General features: G+C 41.9%; 2 protein-coding genes across 4 annotated transcripts in view; both read left to right on the top strand.

Annotated features, from left to right (window-relative positions):
• The window catches only part of LOC129846570 (YY1-associated factor 2-like), a 28,332-nt gene extending 16,681 nt beyond the window's left edge, over positions 1 to 11,651 (top strand). The window contains exons 1-3 of one of the 2 annotated variants that reach the window (XM_055914516.1): positions 491 to 737; positions 1,029 to 1,184; positions 9,403 to 11,651. In XM_055914516.1, the coding sequence (XP_055770491.1) occupies positions 730 to 737; positions 1,029 to 1,184; positions 9,403 to 9,682 (444 nt within the window). In that variant the 5' untranslated portion in view covers positions 491 to 729 and the 3' untranslated portion in view covers positions 9,683 to 11,651. Of the gene's footprint in view, positions 1 to 490; positions 738 to 1,028; positions 1,185 to 9,402 lie in introns of those variants that run through there. The other variant, XM_055914514.1, reaches the window with a different exon arrangement.
• Positions 11,652 to 11,749: 98 nt separating this feature from the next.
• LOC129846568 (glucoside xylosyltransferase 1-like) lies at positions 11,750 to 21,551 on the top strand. Of its 2 annotated transcripts, none has more exons than XM_055914511.1 (7): positions 11,750 to 13,188; positions 14,543 to 14,729; positions 15,957 to 16,088; positions 16,473 to 16,724; positions 16,937 to 17,060; positions 17,795 to 17,967; positions 19,581 to 21,551. In XM_055914511.1, exons 1-7 carry the CDS (start codon positions 12,965 to 12,967, stop codon positions 19,746 to 19,748), a joined length of 1,260 nt encoding a protein of 419 aa, XP_055770486.1. In that variant the 5' UTR covers positions 11,750 to 12,964; the 3' UTR covers positions 19,749 to 21,551. The 2 variants fall into 2 exon arrangements, with proteins under 2 accessions (XP_055770486.1, XP_055770487.1); XM_055914512.1 differs by having other exon boundaries at positions 13,096 to 14,405.
• The last annotated feature ends 956 nt before the right edge of the window (positions 21,552 to 22,507 follow it).

Raw genomic sequence — 22,507 nt, 5'->3', positions numbered from 1 at the left:
CACACTGACTGTATGGTGTAGTAATCTCACCATGGCAGAACACAACACACACACACACACACACACACACACACACACACACACACACACACACACACACACACACACACACACACACACACACACACACACACACACACACACACACACACACACACACACACACACACACACACTGACTGTATGGTGTAGTAATCTCACCATGGCAGAACACAACACACACACACACACACACACACACTGACTGTATGGTTTAGTAATCTCACCATGGCAGAACACAACACACACACACACACACACTGACTGTATGGTTTAGTAATCTCACCATGGCAGAACACAACACAACACACACACACACTGACTGTATGGTGTAGTAATCTCACCATGGCAGAACACAACACACACACACACACACACACACACACACACACACACACACACACACACACACACACACACACACACTGGCTGTATGGTGTAGTAATCTCACCATGGCAGAACAGCAGATGGGTCTGTCAGCACTGTGGGCTGGGCTGGCATTCACACTAGTCATTTGTCCGCCCCTAAAGAAGCAACGTACAGGACCTGGCAGCTCATGCATACAGTGCTACTGGAATAATTGCATAATGCATGTTTTTGTGAAGCATTTTGACGGAGGAGGAGGACATGGGGTAGCTGCTTCTTCAGAGAGTAGGTTTGGCTACACCCACAGATTGCATTCAATGCTGTATGTTGTTGTAAGTATTAAGCTGGGTGGTTAGTGGTCACTGCTTCGGCCTTTTCACTTGTTATGTTGGCGTGGTTCTGTTTCCCCATAAGTGACGTCATTGCTCAACTTTGAGATCAACGTTGATTGCTGTATCCAAGTTTCCAGCTTTTTCAACCGTTATTGTCGACACTTTACATTAAGGTATACTTTATAAATGGCTTAGAAACGGCTAATTACTAGATCGTTTGTAAATATAACACATTGGTTTCGCTCGCTAAACGCTTCCCTGTCTCACTAATGGTACGGTGTGCTCCTACAGGAAGCCTCGTCCTGTCTCCCAGCTGGTTGCTCAGCGGGTAGCGCCGCAGTTCGCCTCGCCCACGCTGCTGCCCAAGAAGGACAAGAAGGACAGAACGGACCAGGAGAAGAATGACAAAGAGCCCACAGTGAAGAAGAACAGCCATAAGAAGATGAGGTAAACATTCACAGATAAACAACTGTTTATCATGAACCTGTTGCATTTAACCTGTAGTAGTAGTATGGTGTGATTAGTAGTAGTAGTAGTAGTAGTATGCTGTGATTAGTAGTAGTAGTAGTAGTAGTATGGCGTGATTAGTAGTAGTAGTAGTAGTAGTATGCTGTGATTAGTAGTAGTATGATAGTGTGAGTAGTGGTAGTATGATAGTGGGATTAGTAGTAGTGGTAGTAGTATGGTGTGATTAGTAGTAGTAGTAGTAGTATGGCGTGATTAGTAGTAGTAGTAGTAGTAGTATGATAGTGGGATTAGTAGTAGTGGTAGTAGTATGGTGTGATTAGTAGTAGTAGTATGATAGTGTGATTAGTAGTAGTAGTATGATAGTGGGATTAGTAGTAGTAGTATGATAGTGGGATTAGTAGTAGTATGATAGTGAGATTAGTAGTAGTATGATAGTGGGATTAGTAGTAGTAGTAGTAGTATGATAGTGTGATTAGTAGTAGTAGTATGATAGTGTGATTAGTATTAGTAGTAGTAGTATGATAGTGTGATTAGTAGTAGTAGTAGTATGATAGTGAGATTAGTAGTAGTATGATAGTGTGATTAGTAGTAGTATGATAGAGGGATTAGTAGTAGTATGATAGTGGGATTAGTAATAGTATGATAGTGAGATTAGTAGTAGTATGATAGTGGGATTAGTAGTAGTAGTGGTAGTATGATAGTGGGATTAGTAGTAGTAGTAGTATGGTGTGATTAGTAGTAGTAGTAGTATGGTGTGATTAGTAGTAGTAGTAGTATGGTGTGATTAGTAGTAGTAGTAGTATGGTGTGATTAGTAGTAGTAGTAGTAGTATGGTGTGATTAGTAGTAGTAGTGGTAGTATAGTGTGATTAGTAGTAGTAGTATGATAGTGTGATTAGTAGTAGTAGTAGTATGGCGTGATTAGTAGTAGTAGTAGTAGTAGTATGATAGTGTGATTAGTAGTAGTAGTAGTAGTATGATAGTGTGATTAGTAGTAGTAGTAGTAGTATGGTGTGATTAGTAGTAGTAGTAGTATGATAGTGTGATTAGTATGATAGTGTGATTAGTAGTAGTAGTATGATAGTGTGATTAGTATGATAGTGTGATTAGTAGTAGTAGTATGATAGTGTGATTAGTAGTAGTAGTATGATAGTGTGATTAGTAGTAGTAGTATGATAGTGTGATTAGTAGTAGTAGTATGATAGTGGGATTAGTAGTAGTAGTAGTAGTATGATAGTGTGATTAGTAGTAGTAGTAGTATGATAGTGGGATTAGTAGTAGTAGTATGATAGTGGGATTAGTAGTAGTAGTATGATAGTGTGATTAGTAGTAGTAGTATGATAGTGGGATTAGTAGTAGTAGTAGTATGATAGTGTGATTAGTAGTAGTGGTAGTATGATAGTGTGATTAGTAGTAGTAGTGGTAGTATGATAGTGGGATTAGTAGTAGTAGTGGTAGTATGATAGTGGGATTAGTATGATAGTGGGATTAGTAGTAGTAGTAGTATGGTGTGATTAGTAGTAGTAGTAGTAGTATGGTGTGATTAGTAGTAGTAGTAGTATGATAGTGTGATTAGTAGTAGTGGTAGTAGTATGATAGTGGGATTAGTAGTAGTAGTGGTAGTATGATAGTGGGATTAGTAGTAGTAGTAGTAGTATGGTGTGATTAGTAGTAGTAGTAGTAGTATGGTGTGATTAGTAGTAGTAGTAGTATGATAGTGTGATTAGTAGTAGTAGTAGTATGATAGTGGGATTAGTAGTAGTAGTATGATAGTGTGATTAGTAGTAGTAGTATGATAGTGTGATTAGTAGTAGTAGTATGATAGTGTGATTAGTAGTAGTGGTAGTATGATAGTGTGATTAGTAGTAGTAGTAGTAGTATGATAGTGTGATTAGTAGTAGTAGTAGTATGGTGTGATTAGTAGTAGTAGTGGTAGTATGATAGTGTGATTAGTATTAGTAGTGGTAGTATGATAGTGGGATTAGTAGTAGTAGTGGTAGTATGATAGTGTGATTAGTAGTAGTAGTAGTAGTATGATAGTGGGATTAGTAGTAGTAGTGGTAGTATGATAGTGGGATTAGTAGTAGTAGTAGTATGATAGTGGGATTAGTAGTAGTAGTGGTAGTATGATAGTGGGATTAGGAGTAGTAGTGGTAGTATGATAGTGGGATTAGTAGTAGTAGTATGATAGTGGGATTAGTAGTAGTGGTAGTATGATAGTGGGATTAGTAGTAGTAGTAGTAGTAGTATGGCGTGATTAGTAGTAGTAGTAGTGGTAGTATGATAGTGGGATTAGTAGTAGTAGTGGTAGTATGATAGTGGGATTAGTAGTAGTAGTGGTAGTATGATAGTGTGATTATTAGTAGTAGTAGTAGTATGATAGTGTGATTAGTAGTAGTAGTAGTAGTATGATAGTGTGATTAGTAGTAGTGGTAGTATGATAGTGGGATTAGTAGTAGTAGTGGTAGTATGATAGTGGGATTAGGAGTAGTAGTGGTAGTATGATAGTGGGATTAGTAGTAGTAGTATGATAGTGGGATTAGTAGTAGTGGTAGTATGATAGTGGGATTAGTAGTAGTAGTAGTAGTAGTATGGCGTGATTAGTAGTAGTAGTAGTAGTATGGCGTGATTAGTAGTAGTATGATAGTGGGATTAGTAGTAGTGGTAGTATGATAGTGTGATTAGTAGTAGTAGTAGTAGTATGATAGTGTGATTAGTAGTAGTAGTATGATAGTGTGATTAGTAGTAGTAGTATGATAGTGTGATTAGTAGTAGTAGTATGATAGTGTGATTAGTAGTAGTAGTATGATAGTGTGATTAGTAGTAGTAGTATGATAGTGTGATTAGTAGTAGTAGTATGATAGTGTGATTAGTATGATAGTGTGATTAGTAGTAGTAGTAGTAGTATGATAGTGAGATTAGTAGTAGTAGTAGTAGTATGATAGTGTGATTAGTAGTAGTAGTAGTAGTGGTAGTATGATAGTGTGATTAGTAGTAGTAGTAGTAGTATGATAGTGTGATTAGTAGTAGTAGTAGTATGATAGTGTGATTAGTAGTAGTAGTAGTAGTATGATAGTGTGATTAGTAGTAGTAGTAGTAGTATGATAGTGTGATTAGTAGTAGTATGATAGTGTGATTAGTAGTAGTAGTAGTATGATAGTGTGATTAGTATTAGTAGTGGTAGTATGATAGTGTGATTAGTAGTAGTAGTAGTATGATAGTGTGATTAGTAGTAGTAGTAGTAGTATGATAGTGAGATTAGTAGTAGTAGTAGTAGTATGATAGTGAGATTAGTAGTAGTAGTAGTATGATAGTGAGATTAGTAGTAGTAGTAGTATGATAGTGTGATTAGTAGTAGTAGTAGTAGTAGTATGATAGTGTGATTAGTAGTAGTAGTAGTATGATAGTGTGATTAGTAGTAGTAGTAGTAGTATGATAGTGAGATTAGTAGTAGTAGTAGTAGTATGGTGTGATTAGTAGTAGTAGTATGATAGTGTGATTAGTAGTAGTGGTAGTAGTATGATAGTGTGATTAGTAGTAGTGGTAGTATGATAGTGGGATTAGTAGTAGTAGTAGTAGTATGGTGTGATTAGTAGTAGTAGTAGTATGATAGTGTGATTAGTAGTAGTGGTAGTATGATAGTGGGATTAGTAGTAGTAGTGGTAGTATGATAGTGGGATTAGTAGTAGTAGTGGTAGTAGTAGTAGTATGATAGTGTGATTAGTAGTAGTAGTATGATAGTGGGATTAGTAGTAGTAGTAGTAGTATGGCGTGATTAGTAGTAGTAGTAGTATGATAGTGTGATTAGTATTAGTAGTGGTAGTATGATAGTGTGATTAGTAGTAGTAGTAGTATGATAGTGTGATTAGTAGTAGTAGTATGATAGTGTGATTAGTATGATAGTGTGATTAGTAGTAGTAGTATGATAGTGTGATTAGTATGATAGTGTGATTAGTAGTAGTAGTATGATAGTGAGATTAGTAGTAGTAGTAGTATGATAGTGGGATTAGTAGTAGTAGTAGTAGTATGATAGTGTGATTAGTAGTAGTAGTAGTAGTATAGTGTGATTAGTAGTAGTAGTAGTAGTAGTATGATAGTGTGATTAGTAGTAGTAGTAGTATGATAGTGTGATTAGTAGTAGTAGTAGTAGTATGATAGTGTGATTAGGAGTAGTAGTGGTAGTATGATAGTGTGATTAGTAGTAGTAGTAGTAGTATGATAGTGTGATTAGTAGTAGTAGTAGTATGATAGTGTGATTAGTAGTAGTGGTAGTATAGTGTGATTAGTAGTAGTAGTATGATAGTGTGATTAGTAGTAGTAGTAGTATGATAGTGTGATTAGTAGTAGTGGTAGTATGATAGTGGGATTAGTAGTAGTAGTATGATAGTGTGATTAGTAGTAGTAGTATGATAGTGGGATTAGTAGTAGTAGTGGTATGATAGTGTGATTAGTAGTAGTAGTAGTATGATAGTGTGATTAGTAGTAGTAGTATGATAGTGTGATTAGTAGTAGTATGATAGTGTGATTAGTAGTAGTAGTAGAAGGATAGTGTGATTAGTAGTAGTAGTAGTAGTATGATAGTGTGATTAGTAGTAGTATGATAGTGTTTAGTAGTAGTGTGATAGTGTTTAGTAGTAGTATGATAGTGTTTAGTAGTAGTATCAGCATGATAGTGTTTATTATTAGTATGATAGTGGGATTATTACTAGTATTATTAGTGTCAGTGTAGCAGTATCAAAGTAGTACTATAGTAGAAAGGTACAGTTGAAGTCGGAGGTTTACGTACACTTAGGTTGGCATCATTAAAACTTAATCCACAAATGTCTTATTTACAAACTATAGTTTTGGCAAGTCGGTTAGGACATCTACTTTGTGCATGACACAATTCATTTTTACAAGTATTGTTTACAGACAGATTATTTCACTTATATTTCACTGTATCACAATTCCAGTGGGTCAAAAGTTGACATACACTAAGTTGACTCTACACCTGCATTGCTTGCTGTTTGGGGTTTCAGGCTGGGTTTCTGTACAGCACTTTGATACACTGCTCAAAAAAATAAAGGGAACACTTAAACAACACAATGTAACTCCAAGTCAATCACACTTCTGTGAAATCAAACTGTCCACTTAGGAAGCAAGACTGATTGACAATAAATTTAACATGCTGTTGTGCAAATGGAATAGACAAAAGGTGGAAATTAAAGGCAATTAGCAAGACACCCCCAAAAAAGGAGTGATTCTGCAGGTGGTGACCACAGACCACTTCTCAGTTCCTATGCTTCCTGGCTGATGTTTTGGTCACTTTTGAATGCTGGCGATGCTCTCACTCTAGTGGTAGCATGAGATGGAGTCTACAACCCACACAAGTGGCTCAGGTAGTGCAGTTCATCCAGGATGGCACATCAATGCGAGCTGTGGCAAAAAGGTTTGCTGTGTCTGTCAGCGTAGCGTCCAAAGCATGCAGGCGCTACCAGGAGACAGGCCAGTACATCAGGAGACGTGGAGGAGGCCGTAGGAGGGCAACAACCCAGCAGCAGGACCGCTACCTCCGCCTTTGTGCAAGGAGGTGCACTGCCAGCGCCCTGCAAAATGACCTCCAGCAGGCCACAAATGTGCATGTGTCTGCTCAAACGGTCAGAAACAGACTCCATGAGGGTGGTATGAGGGCCCGACGTCCACAGGTGGGGGTTGTGCTTACAGCCCAACACCGTGCAGGACGTTTGGCATTTGCCAGAGAACACCAAGATTGGCAAATTCGCCACTGGCGCCCTGTGCTCTTCACAGATGAAAGCAGGTTCACACTGACCACATGAGCACATGTGACAGAGTCTGGAGACGCCGTGGAGAACGTTCTGCTGCCTGCAATATCCTCCAGCATGACCGGTTTGGCGATGGGTCAGTCATGGTGTGGGGTGGCATTTCTTTGTGGGGCCGCACAGCCCTCCATGTGCTCGCCAGAGGTAGCCTGACTGCCATTAGGTACCGAGATGAGATCCTCAGACCCCTTGTGAGACCATATGCTGACACATGCACATTTGTGGCCTGCTGGAGGTCATTTTGCAGGGCTCTGGCAGTGCACCTCCTTGCACAAAGGCGGAGGTAGCGGTCCTGCTGCTGGGTTGTTGCCCTCCTACGGCCTCCTCCACGTCTCCTGATGTACTGGCCTGTCTCCTGGTAGCGCCTCCATGCTCTGGACACTACGCTGACAGACACAGCAAACCTTTTTGCCACAGCTCGCATTGATGTGCCATCCTGGATGATCTGCATTACCTGAGCCACTTGTGTGGGTTGTAGACTCCGTCTCATGCTACCAATAGAGTGAGAGCACCGCCAGCATTCAAAAGTGACCAAAACATCAGCCAGGAAGCATAGGAACTGAGAAGTGGTCTGTGGTCACCACCTGCAGAATCACTCCTTTTTTGGGGGTGTCTTGCTAATTGCCTATAATTTCCACCTTTTGTCTATTCCATTTGCACAACAGCATGTGAAATTTATTGTCAATCAGTGTTGCTTCCTAAGTGGACAGTTTGATTTCACAGAAGTGTGATTGACTTGGAGTTACATTGTGTTGTTTAAGTGTTCCCTTTATTTTTTTGAGCAGTGTATATCAGCTGATGTAAGGAGGACTATAAATACATTTGATTTGATGACTGTGCCTTTAAACAGTTTGGAAAATTCCAGAAAGTGATGTCATGGCTTTAGAAGCTTCTGATAGGCTAATTGACATAATTTGAGTCAATTGGAGGTGTACCATGTTATTGACTTGTTTATTGTTTACTCCATGTGTAACTCTGTGTTGTTGTCTGTTCACACTGCTATGCTTTATCTTGGCCAGGTCGCAGTTGCAAATGAGAACTTGTTCTCAACTAGCCTACCTGGTTAAATAAAGGTGAAATAAAAAAAATAAAAAAAACCTGTGGATGTATTTCAAGGCCTACCTTCAAACTCAGTGCCGCTTTGCTTGGCATCAAGGGAAAATCAAAAGAAATCAGCCAAGACCTCAGAGAAAGAATTGTGGACCTCCACAAGTCTTGTTCATCCTTGGGAGCAATTTCCAAATGCCTGAAGGCACCACGTTCATCTGTACAAACAATAGTACACAAATATAAACACCATGGGACCAAGCAGCTGTCATACCGCTCAGGAAGGAGACGCGTTCTGTCTCCTAGAGATGAATGTACTTTGGTGTGAAAAGTGCAAATCAATCCCAGAACAACAGCAAGACCTTGTGAAGATGCTGGAGGAAACAGGTACAAAAATATCTATATCCACAGTAAAACAAGTCCTATATTGACATAACCTGAAAGGCCGCTCAGCAAGGAAGAAGCCACTGCTCCAAACCCGCCATAGAAAAGCCAGACTACGGTTTGCAATTGCACATGGGGACAAAGATCGTACTTTTGGAGAAATGTCCTCTGGTCTGATGAAACAAAATTAGAACTGTGCTTTGCTGCAGGAGGGACTGGTGCACTTCACAAAATAGATAGCATCATGAGAAGGGAAAATTATGTGGATATATTAAAGCAACATCTCAAGACATCAGCCAGGAACGTAAAGCTTGGTCGCAAATGGGTCTTACAAATGGACAATGACCCCAAGCATACTTCCAAAGTTGTGGCAAAATGGCTTAAGGACAACAAAGTCAAGGTATTGGAGTGGCCATCACAAAGCCCTGACCTCAAGCCTATAGAACATGTGTGGGCAGAAATGAAAAAGCGTGTGCAAACAAGGAGGCCTATAAACTTGACTCAGTTACACCAGCTCTGTCAGGAGGAATGGGCCAAAATTCACCCAACTTATTGGAAGGCTACCCTAAACATTTGACCCAAGTTAAAAAATGCTACCAAATACTAGTTGAGTGTATGTAAACTTCTGACCCACTGGGAATGTGATGAAAGAAATTAAAGCTGAAATAAATCATTCTCTCTACTATTATTCTGACATTTTACATTCTTAAAATAAAGTGGTGATCCTAACTGACCTAAGACAGGGAATTTTTACAAGGATTAAATGTCAGGAATTGTGAAAAACTGAGTTTAAATGTACTTGGCTAAGGTATATGTAAACTTCCGACTTCAACTGTATATGGTTTCCACATATTTCATAAGCGCTCCAGTTTGTGTGGTTTACCCCTATCCTCCCTCTCTCTCTGTCAAAGGCTTATAACATCCACCTGTCTCCTCTCCCTCCCTCAGGCCCAGGTTAAAAAACATTGACAGGAGCAGCGCTCAGCACCTAGAGGTCACGGTTGGAGACCTGACTGTCATCATCACAGACTTTAAGGAGAAAACCAAACCTCCCCCCTCCTCCACCACCACCACCACACCCCCCACCTCTACCACCCCCTCCAGCAGTGTGTCTGTGTCTGCAGAACACCACAGTGGCTCCAGCTCAGACAACAACACTGAGAGAGGGGTCTCGCGGTCATCTTCACCCCGAGGAGAGGGCTTCTTAGTCGGGACAGAGTCCCACTAGACCACCCCAATTGGAACCCCAGACCCCCCCACCCCCCAAGTTGGAGGCCCTGGACCACCAAACTCCTAGCCCAACAGACCCTCAGACCTCCAACCCCTAGACCTTGGCCTGGACATCCAACCCCTAGACCTTGCCCTGGATCCCCAACCCCTAGACCTTGGCCTGGATCCCCAACCCCTAGACCTTGGCCTGGATCCCCAACCCCTAGACCTTGGCCTGGATCCCCGACCCCTAGACCTTGGCCTGGATCCCCGACCCCTAGACCTTTGCCTGGACACCCGACCCCTAGACCTTGACCTGGATCCCCAACCCCTAGACCTTGGCCTGGACGCCCGACCCCTAGACCTAGACCTTGGCCTGGACCCCCGACCCCTAGACCTTGGCCTGGACCCCCGACCCCTAGACCTTGGCCTGGTACCCCGACCCCTAGACCTTGGCCTGGACCCCGACCCCTAGACCTTGGCCTGGACCCCGACCCCTAGACCTTGGCCTGGATCTCTGACCCCTAGACCTTGGCCTGGATCTCTGACCCCTAGACCTTGGCCTGGATCCTCGACACCTAGACCTTGGCCTGGATCCTCGACCCCTAGACCTTGGCCTGGATCCCCAACCCCTAGACCTTGGCCTGGACCCCCAACCACTAGACCTTGCCCTGGATCCCCAACCCCTAGACCTTGGCCTGGACCCCCAACCCCTAGACCTTGGCCTGGACCCCCGACCCCTAGACCTTGGGTATGACTACTCATGGCTTAACATAGGCCACTCTAACCTCACTCCTCTGTCCTCAACTCTGATATGTAATGTTATCTCTGGACTTGCACATTTACTGTAGTACTAGCTACAGGTTACAGCTAGATCAACACATTTAGCAGCTACAGGTTACAGCTAGATCAACACATTTAGCAGCTACAGTTTACAGCTAGATCAACACATTTAGCAGCTACAGGTTACAGCTAGATCAACACATTTAGCAGCTACAGGTTACAGCTAGATCAACACATTTAGCAGCTACAGTTTACAGCTAGATCAACACATTTAACAGCTACAGGTTACAGCTAGATCAACACATTTAGCAGCTATAGGTTACAGCTAGATCAACACATTTAGCAGCTACAGTTTACAGCTAGATCAACACATTTAGCAGCTACAGGTTACAGCTAGAGCAACACATTTAGCAGCTACAGCTAGAACAACACATTTAGCAGCTACAGGTTATAGCTAGATCAACACATTTAGCAGCTACAGGTTATAGCTAGCACTACTACTACAACCTTGAGTTGTGGTTTGCTTTTGGATAAAAAAAAACACCACAATCTGAAGTCTTGTTTTAAGAAATTTCTCTGATTAACTTTAGGTCAATTTAACTGACTTTAAAAACTATTTTTTGAAACCTGTGTTCTAAACATGAAGTAATGTCATTACATTTAGCTGATCTTAGCCTATTGGACAGCTCTGTTTTTTAATGTGTTATAACATCACGTCAGTGTTAGTATCCATGTCAACATCGGAACTTTCAACCTCCTGTCCAATGAGAACTGTCGTGACATGATGATTATGGTTCAGAGTTCTTCAGTTTGTGTTGCATTATGGGAGAAAACATGAGGTACATGTGGAGAGGATGGAAAACCTATAGGCTCTCTTTTGGTACTTGTCTCTCAGTTGTAAAGTGTCATTTATTGATTGAATGTGTTGGAGACTGAATTGTATTGTCATTGACTCACATCAGCCGGGACCTGGTGTGGTTTTATCATTCATGAGAAAATATTCTTCAAAACAACGTCGGTTTTTGAATTGTGTCCGTTTTAACACCACCTCAAATGATTGATCATACTGTATCACAACATTCACTGTTACATTTTCTATCATTTGTTTTGTTTCTACCAAGCTTTTCTGTTTAGAAATGTATGGACAACTTGGTTGGTTACATGGTTCAATGTCTATAAAGAAAGATATAAATAATGGCATTATGTATTGGAAAAGAGTTGTGCTTTCTGTCTGTTGTCCATGTTTCTATAACAACAGGGTTCTAGACTTTAACGGCTTGTCCTGGATATGAACCAGGGTTCTAGGGAACGTATGTTTGGATGGTCATTGATGACCAATCATGGGTAAGTAGTGAAAGCAATTCTAGCCACAGTGTTTGACTGACACAATTGGCATGATGTACAGTATTCACAAACCTTGACTTTTTCCTAATTTTTTTACAAAGTGGGATTAAAATGGATTAAAAAAATAAATATATTGTCAACGATCTAGATAAGTATTCAACCCCCTGAGTCAATACATGTTAGAATCACCTTCCTTCCTCTCTGGCAACTGAGTTAGGAAGGATCCCTACATCTTTGTAGTGACTGGGTGTATTGATACACCACCCAAAGTCTAATGAATAACTTCACCATGCTCACAGGGATATTACATTTCTGTTTATTTATTTTATATTTACCCATCTACCAATAGGTGCCCTTCTTTGTGAGGCATTGGAAAACCTCCCTGGTCTTTAAGGTTCAATCTGTGTTTGAGATTCACTGCTCGACTGAGGGACCTTTCAGATCATTGTATGTGTGGGGTTCAGATATGAGGTAGTCATTCAAAAATCATGTTAAACACTGTTATTGCACACAGACTGAGTCCATGCAACTTATTAGGTGACTTGTTAAACACATTTTTACTCCTGAAATTATTTAAGCTTGCCATAACAGGGTGGTTGAATACTTATTGACTCAAGACATTTTAGCTTTAATTTTTTTAATTCCACTTTGACATTGTGGGGTATTGTGTGTAGGCCAGTGACACAAAATCTCAATTTAATCCATTTAAATTCAGGCTGTAACACAACAAAATGTGGACAAAGTCAAGGGGTGTGAATACTTTCTGAAAGCGCGGTAGGTAGAGTAGACCTATCCTTTGTCTGGCTCACTCCGGTGGCTACCAAGGATGAAAAGCCAGCCTTTTTACATACCGATAGCGCCATCTAGTGGATAACCTCGAACCCACATCAAATACAATGCAGTTCCGTTTATTATAGGCTTACAATTGAAACATATCAGTAATATCAGAAGGATGCTCTGATATTTCCTCATGAATGTGGTTTTGAAAAGTCTATTTGTGTAGCCTACTTCTCAGAGTCACACACAGACCGGGGAAGGGCCTCACTGTTATTTATACTCCTCCCTTCCCCCAATGGTTCTCACAGAACACTGTCTTGCCTGCAGCGTGAATGGTGGTAGCCAGCTTCGTTCTGTGTCATGACTTTGAGTTTTGAAAGCGCTTTTACTTTTAATAATGCGGCGTTACATTCGTGCATTCCTCGTGTGCATGTTGTTTGCCGTGTTCTCGGCCTTGTACGTGTATAGTAAACTATTTTATTCAGATCTGTCGGTCGGGGGAGGACTGGGTGGGAAGACTTTCCTCCATCGAGCCGCGGCCTCTCAGCGAAGCGACATTGGACAAGAAACCAGGCGAGGGCCGGACGAAACAGGCCCAGGCGATCAACACTGGTACACTAGGTAATAGTTACACTGCTTATTATATAGCTAGATTGTAATACACTTCAAAAGGCTTCAAGCAAAATGAATGCATAACTAGCTTGGTGAACATATTTCCTCTGCAAGTAATGTATTGGAATGTGCACCATTGACAGATGTGTTCTCCACAATGGTATCAGGTGAACGTGTTTTTCATCAAGTTGCCGCTTTGTGAAACAAATATACAGCGACAAGACAAATTGTAACAATTCCTCTGGCTAACTTTTTGCATCCTTCCCACTTTCACTATGGTCATGGACACTGTGTACTTGCAGTTCCAGCCCAAACAACTACATTAGGATCAATTGCTGCTCGCAAAGACATGTAAATATAGCAAAACAAGCTCAATATAGCATGTATGTACCTGTAATAAAGAAATATACGCATTTTGACTGGTCGAATTAGGTTCACTAGCGCGCATGGAGATTCAATAACATGTATTTCTTCGTGACTTGACTATTGAAAGATTTCCACAACGTCAAGAGTGACACCGATTTATTTTCAAAGCTGATTGGTTTTCCTTCACCTTTTGACCAACCCTTTGAGGTGTTGCTGGCTGACCTGCTAGGGGGCCGCCATTGTAAATACGAACGTATTCTTAACTGACTCTCCTATTTAAATAAAGGTTAATAAAAATAAATACAAGTTACAGATGTCTTGAGACAAACACACGTGGGCATGAGTCAGTAGTCTACACCAGAAAAGCATTAGCACTGGATAATAATAATCGGAAAACAGATTGCAGTTGTTGAAATGGAAGTTAAATCTCTGTTGGCCAACTTCAGTGGTGTCTGCTGGATTGCTAAACAACAGGATGTGCAATTAAACGGGTGCTTATGGCCTTTAACAGTTTGTTACAGTCATCAAACTAGTGTGAATGACAAACAAGATCATCAGGTTGCCTAGACGAACACACCCCCTTCTCTTCTCTCCTACAACAACTTTTAAATGCTAACCTTACTGCTTTGTCTCTCTTCAGTCAAGCAAGAGATCTCTGTCGGCTATTCGGTTTAGCTGGTGGTGACGGGCATCTGGATTGCTGTGTGATGAGAGGAGAAGAATAGCCTTTTCAAATCCTCTCTGGCCCTCTCAAATATTGACTTTAGATATGAGACTTGGAAGTTGGGAGAGAGAAGGGGAATGACAGACCAAGAGCTGTTCGGCTGGCAAGAGAAGTCTACAAGCATGCCTTCCTCCAGGTCTGGAAGAGCAGAACAGCATCCAGTGTAGTGTCTGAACCAGTTGGTGAACCTGGCACAAACCATTTACAAAGGTTTTAACCTTTTAAATGAAACAAACGTTGATTTAACTCCAGCATACTTGTCTTTATTTGCAGGTACATCATGAGGAAAGCAGAGGGCCGTGTTAGGACGGCGGCAGCCATGCACCTGGCTGTAGTGGCCTGCGGACAGAGACTAGAGGAGACTCTCACCATGCTGAAGTCTGCTGTTATGCTCAGCATCAAACCACTGTGCCTACACATCTTCACTGAAGACCAGCTGCACGCCAGCTTTATAGAAGCTGTGAGTTGGACTGGATGCACTGCTAGACCTATAGCCTGTGATTGGAGGCATAATAATGTGGTAGTAATGAGATGTGATTGTGATAATGATGTAATATCACATGCCCTCCTATGATAATGTAAAAGCATCTACATCACAACTCTAGCATATAGGCTTCAATAAAGTCCCATTTGGTCCAGTTTACATGATACATACAGAATAGGAAACACTGTGAACACCTGCTCGTTCCATCACATAGACTGACCAGGTGAATCCAGGTGAAAGATATGATCCCTTGTTGATGTCACCTCTTAAAGCCACTTTAATCAGTGTAGATGAAGGGGAGGAGACGGGTTAAAGAATGATTTTTAAGCCTTGAGACATGAATTGTGTATGTGTGGAATTCCGAGGTTGAGTGACAAGAGATTGAAGTGCCTTTTGAATTGGGTACGGAAGTAGGTGCCAGGCGTACTGGTTTGTGTTAAGAACTGCAATGCTAATATGATGGGCTAACGGCTCTCGAGTGATGCAGTGTTCTAAGGCACTGCATCTCAGTGCTAGAGGCATCACTACAGACCCTGGTTCGATTCCAGGCTGTATCACAACCGACTGTTCGGGAGTCCCATAAGGTGGCACACAATTGACCCAGCGTCGTTATAAAATAACAATTTGTTCATAACTGACTTGCCTAGTTAAATGAAGGTTAAGTAAATAAAATAAAAATGCTCAACAGTTTCCTGTGTGTATCAAGAACTGTCCACCACCTAAAGGACATCCAGCCAACTTGACACAACTGTGGGAAGCATTGAAGTCAACATGGACCAGCATCCCTGTGGAACGCTTTTGACACCTTGTAGAGTCCATGCCTTGACACATTGAGCCTGTTCTGAGGGCAAAAGGGGGTGAAACTCAATATTAAGAAGGTGTTCCTAATGTTTGGTGTACTCAGTGTATAATCTAGACCAAGGGGTGTAATACTCATTCCATGGAGGGCCCAGGTTCTGCAGGTTTTAGTTTTTTATTTTCAATGAAGCCCTAGACAACCAGGTGTGGGGAGTTCATTACTAATTAGTGACCTGAATTCGTCAAGTACAAGGGAGGAGTGAACCTGTGACACTCAGACCTCCGTGGAATGAGTTTGACGCGTGGCCTAGAGGTTATCTATCTTGTCTATAAACGTTTGAGTATTTACCTGTTTTCAAACCTCTGTGTAATAGCACTTGTCTGGGTGCTTTGTTCTGTGTTTAGTTAGAGTCGTGGCCAAGTTCCTTCCGCTGCAGGTTTAACTACACTCTGTACCCCATCACCTTCCCCCATGAGAATGCTGGAGAGTGGAAGAAGCTCTTCAAACCATGTGCTTCTCAGAGACTCTTCCTACCTGTGAGTTTCATAGCTGGAGAAATTCTATTTTGTTTAATTAAATATTAGCATGATGATGGTTTCCAGTGCCTCAAAAATAATATCTTGGAGTGACTGTAAAAGTGTTACTGTAAATGTGTACACTGCTAAATGGGTTGTCTGTTTCTGATTCTCTGGTCTTCAGTTGATCCTAAAGGAGGTGCAGTCAGACATCTTGTTACTGGCCTCTAACCTCTGTTTCTGATTCTCTCTGGTCTTCAGTTGATCCTAAAGGAGGTGCAGTCAGACATCTTGTTACTGGCCTCTGACCTCTGTTTCTGATTCTCTCTTGTCTTCAGTTGATCCTAAAGGAGGTGCAGTCAGACATCTTGTTCCTGGCCTCTGACCTCTGTTTTTGTTCCCCAGCTCATCCTAAAGGAGGTGGATTCTCTAGTCTACGTGGACTCGGACATCTTGTTCCTCCAGCCTGTAGACGCTCTGTGGTCCCTGCTAGCTCACTTCAACGCTACCCAGCTGGCCGCCATGGCGCCGGAGCACGAGGAGCCACGCATCGCCTGGTACAGCCGCTTCGCCCGCCACCCCTACTATGGCAGGACGGGCATCAACTCTGGAGTCATGCTCATGAACATGACACGTATCAGGGCCACATACTTCAAGGTAATATAAACTTTGACCAGCAGAGGTCACCATTACAATAGTCAGATATAATGTCATCCAGAGATGGCAGAATCGAGATTTTCTACAATAATTGTATCCCTATTGAATGAATGACAAACAAAACTCATAATAAAGATGTTTGCACAGGCACTTTGATTTTAGACTTAGCTCGTTTTCCACAATGTAACACACCCTCTGTCCTGTGTGATCAGAATGACATGACGTCAGTGGGTCTGAGGTGGGAGGAGCTGCTGATGCCCCTGCTGCAGAAATATAAACTAAACATGACCTGGGGAGACCAGGACCTGCTCAACATCATCTTCCATCACAACCCTGGTGAGACTCACAGCTCAGTACCTCCCTTATTAACACATGATGAGACCCAGGACATATAGACAGTGTATATGGTTGTTATAGTAGACACGTCTTCCATCACAACCCTGGTGAGACTCACAGCTCAGTACCTCCCTTATTACACCACATGATGAGACCCAGGACATATAGACAGTGTATATGGTTGTTATAGTAGACACGTCTTCCATCACAAACCTGGAGAGACTCACAGCTCAGTACCTCCCTTATTACACCACATGATGAGACCCAGGACATATAGACAGTGTATATGGTTGTTATAGTAGACACGTCTTCCATCACAACCCTGGAGAGACTCAACTCTCAACACATAGCTGTTTAACACACCATTCAATAGGATTTTACTGCTGCAGTATTTGTTACTTTTATTTTCAAATTTTTACTTAACACTTTTTTTTAAAGCATTGTTGGTTATATGCTTGTAAGTAAGCTTTTTTTCACTGTAAAGTCTACACCTGTTGTACTCGGCACGTGACAAGTAAAATTAGATTTGATTAGAAACATGAACCTTTTAAATGTCAGTTGTGGCAGGTATCCCAGCTTCAGCCCTGCAGGGCTGCAGTGTATTGTCTTGCCTTATTGTTTACCTGGGTAATAAGGTGTGTGTCGAGATGATCAACTAAGCTCCAGGGCGATAAGAAAACCAGAAATATTGGATTTGTGCCCCTCTAAACTAGCCCTTGTCTCTCCCCCTCCAGAGTGTCTGTTGGAAGTCCCCTGCCACTGGAACTACCGTCCAGACCACTGTATCTACGGCAGTAACTGTGGCTCCGCGGAGGAGGAGGGTATCTTTATCCTGCACGGGAACAGGGGAGTGTACCATGACCTCAAACAGCCTACCTTCAGGGCCGTCTACGACGCCATACGACAGGTAAACTAAACGATCACAGATCAGTGTAGTCTACGACGCCGTACGACAGGTAAACTAAGCGATCACAGATCAGTGTAGTCTACGACGCCATACGACAGGTAAACTAAGCGATCACAGATCAGTGTAGTCTACGACGTCATACGACAGGTAAACTAAGCGATCACAGATCAGTGTAGTCTACGACGCCATACGACAGGTAAACTAAGCGATCACAGATCAGTGTAGTCTACGACGCCATACGACAGGTAAACTAAGCGATCACAGATCAGTGTAGTCTACGACGCCAAACGACAGATAAACTAAGCGATCACAGATCAGTGTAGTCTACGACGTCATACGACAGGTAAACAAAGCGATCACAGATCAATGTAGTCTACGACGCCATACGACAGGTAAACTAAGCGATCACAGATCAGTGTAGTCTACGACGCCAAACGACAGGTAAACTAAGCGATCACAGATCAGTGTAGTCTACGACGCCAAACGACAGGTAGGCTAAACAATCACAGAGCAGTATTTCAGCCCTCTTTCTGGGCCGTCTACGATGCCATAGGACAGGTAAACTAAACGATCACAGATCAGGGTTTCCAGATGGGGAAACAACTTGATTGTCTGTCATTGATTGTGTATTAGGTGTGTAAGGAAATGTTTGTTTGTGCGTCCAGACCACTTCTATGCAGATCTCCACAAGTGTCAGTGTTGAGTGAAACAGATTTCCTCACAAGGATGTGTTCTAACTGATCAGCTGTTTTAATGATATCGACTACACTGGGCATTTGTTTAATGACATCATCAATGTCCAGGTTTGTATTGCTTTCCTATAACTAAGGATCGAGCTTCCATCAGAAAGATGCCTGGTCAATATTTGGTCCTTGCCTCTCAGTACATCTGACACACACACACACACACACACACACACACACACACACACACACACACACCTGATACATAATATGTGAGAGTATTAAAGCCACAGTTAAACCAAGGGCCAGGAAAGAGCAGTAAAGTTTTAGTGCTGATGGTACATGTAGAGGCTCTCCACTGACACAGTGCTCCGTCATCCTCATCAAAACAACACACACAGTGGAAATGGAGCTTTATGACCGCTGGGGGGGGCTTAACTTTTAGGTACCCAATATCAGGGACTAAACCAAAGACGAGGACGTAAAATAGTAATCCCCTTTGATTTCCTGTGTGTGCTGTAAAGGTACTTCCATTATTGGGAAGAGGAGAAGACTGATTGTGTAATCTGTAGTTGGACTGAGGAGGATAATAAGGTGGGATTTAACCATGTTGAGGCTTTTATCGCTCTACAACACCTCAGCAGCTTCATGGACATTTATTCCAATGAAAAGAAAGGTTGGAAGTCTTTCTTAGGCTTTCTACAACTATTAAAGCATGTTTCACTACCCGTCTATTTGATCACACATTAAAAGCATGCAATGATGTGAATTGTAAAATGGTGAATTGTACTGATTGTAAGTCGTTCTGTATAAGAGCTTCTGCCAAATGACTAAAATGTAATGAGTTTCTGGCCACAGCTGTAGTAGATATCTAGAACCGTGGACTTCACATGTAGTGCCTGTTTGATAACAGCATGTTCTATTTCTCAGTACTCATTTAGGGAGGATCTTGTGAGCTCTCTGCTGGTCCCACTGGAAGAGGAGCTGTTGAAGACGACCCGTTCATACTGTGGTAAATCACATGTTCTGTTTACTAAGAGACTGGCTCACAGCCTGGCCAACGTCAACAGAGATGCTCAGCGTCCACATGGACGGTAGTCTGATGTCCTGGGCCTCTAGGCTGTCCTATAGTGTTGTCATGGTCAGAGAGATGGTAGCCTGGGTCCTGTTCATTAGAGCACACTGTAGCAAAACTTTTTGCAAAGGAAAACTAAAATGGGCGTTTCTTATTGGACAAGTTGAGCTAGTGCCTACTTTGTTTCATTTCATCGTCTTCTGTTTCATGACTACTTGGCACCTACAGTCTCTACAGCTACATGGCTGAAGGAATTTATTGATATATTTTTATTTAACTAGGCAAGTCAGTTAAGAACAAATTCTTATTTTACATTGACTGCCTACCCCGGCCAAACCCTCTCCTGACCCGGATGACGCTGGGCCAGTTGTGGACCACCCTATGGGACTCCCGATCACGGGCAGTTGTGATACAGCTGTAGTGACGCCTCTAGCATTGAGATGCAGTGTCTTAGACCGCTGCGCCACTCTGGAGGAAGAGACTAGGAGGAAGAGACTACATGGACGTTGGTGACTTCATATGCTGGAGATACATAGTGTGTGTGAAGAATGACACCGCTGTCATCACTACAGATATCTTGTTCAGCGTTTCTCTGGTCAGAGTCATCTGAATAGTAGGCTATATGGCATTTCCAGTGCTGATGAGGCTCTTCTTTAATAGTGCTGTCTGCTGTATTCAAGAGGCCTTGCTATCCATATTGGAGAATTTGCCACAATGGTCTTATCCGGCCTGCAGAACATGACTAAACTCAATCAGCCTTTCTAAGCTAAATGGTACCTCTCCTATTGACAGAGAGCTACTCCGAGCCTTCTGCCATAATGTGAAGAGCAGAGTGCCGTGGGAGGAGGAGGCACAGACACCAAGCTATATTTTTGCTTTATCAAAAATGCACTTTTTTCAATGGCAGTCTTTCCCCTTTATATGTTAAGTGGAACAAAATACGTATTAATGTGAGTTCTGGATGTTTTCAGTTGTTTATTGTCATTCTTTAGTTTTTGTGTCAATTTGTTTACTTCAGAAATAGTTCCAACCAGTACTTCTCTTTGTGCGTTATTTTCTTTGTGAAGGTTTTATTAGATGCTGTATGGATGAAGCCGTCCATACTTTCTGCACTGATCTGTTTCATACATCATTTTCAGACATTTATAAAAGTCTTTATTACTTTGACGGTATGGGCAATTCCCTCCTTAAAACATGCTGGAACATTGTCTTTGAAGAACCTCTTTGCTCTGCAGTCAAGTCAGTTTTCATTTGTTGTCCAGACGACAGATTGTGTTACTTCTGTACATTAGTTTGTGTTGTTTATAGCTAATGCCAAAGTTTTTTGCACTGTTGAATGTATATTGGAGACATTGACCATCAAAACAAACAGCTTCCTTCTGTCTGTCATAGAATGATCTTGAAAATGTTTTTTTTTACAATACATATCTTCCTAATGTTTACTTTGTGTATTTTTTATGTGTAAACAGGTAAATGCAGTATATTTTGTACCAGAAAGGTAGCACTCACCTTTTTGTATATGTCTGTCACTGTATCTTAATCAACAGTAATGTATTCTGTTAAATGAAATCCAGTACTACACAATTTGATAGCTTTCCACCAGATGGCAGCATTTCTGCATCATGAACAGCAGTTAGCTGGACTAGAGGAGAGACTGTCAGGTTCACCTATTACATTGAGGGGGATTCATGACTAAATGTGGGACAAATATACACAGTTAACAAAATGTATGCCATCAAAACATCTATGCAGCAATAATGTAATGGGGTGCTGCCTGTGCGGTTTAGATGGGAGTCAATCTGTCAATAAATCAAGTATAAATACTTTATGATTGCCCCTACAGTTAATAGCTACGTAGTGGAGGTAGTATTTTACAACTATTCACTATGTCAATATTAATGCCTGATATTCCCTGCCATCGCCCTAATAAGTCTTGTGAACTTGTGCTTGGCATGCGGTGTGGCTATTGTCTCCATTGATTGTGTCATATCACCTCAACTTCAAGCAAACGATGGAACAAACTCCTAACCTCCAGCAGCGTTCCTTAGTAGATGATCACATTTCCACTGATACTCAGCATCTTTTACATTTATTCTGCGAAGGTCAGGGACTTGAGCTAGATTGATGGCATGTTTCTGTAGCTGCGTCTCACAGATCAATATAACAGTAAATGCCCTCTGACCTGGCCATCTGGGGCCCTGGAGTCTGTCTCTGCTTTGAGCTGCTCATAAACCTGAACTGATGGTCCGCTAACATAACGGTGTAGGGCGCTGTCTCTACTGCCATGGCATTGACTATATTGAATGGTGTTATAGTGTAATGCACCTTCCCATTTCTATATGCATGCGTCCATCTATTCCCTATGTAGTGCACTACTTTTGAGCAGGTTCCTGTGGACTGTGCTATGGGCCCTGGTGAATGGTAGTGCTCTGAATGGAAAGGGGGGTTCCCTGCATTCAACTGAAATGTGTCTTCTGCATTTAACCCAACCCCTCTGAATCAGAGAGGTGCGGGGGCTGCCTTAATCCACATCCACGTCTTCAGCAACTGGGGAACAATGGGTTAACTGTCTTGCTCAGGGGCAGAACGACAGATCTTTACCTTGTCAGCTCGGGGATTCGATCCAGCAACCTTTCAGTTACTAGTCCAACCCTCTAACCAGGCAGTGCCATTTGGTATGTATCCCATCCCTTTACTGCTGTGGTGCTAGTCTGATTCATAACGTGGCAAAGCTTCATTTATCACTTCATCTATAAGAGGTTATCAATTACTTTGATTGACT

Source organism: Salvelinus fontinalis, unplaced genomic scaffold (genome assembly GCF_029448725.1).
Source record: "Salvelinus fontinalis isolate EN_2023a unplaced genomic scaffold, ASM2944872v1 scaffold_0588, whole genome shotgun sequence".
Classification (NCBI taxonomy): domain Eukaryota; kingdom Metazoa; phylum Chordata; class Actinopteri; order Salmoniformes; family Salmonidae; genus Salvelinus; species Salvelinus fontinalis.
Note: the sequence above shows the minus strand (reverse complement) of the source record. Positions and strands in the feature narration are given on the sequence as shown.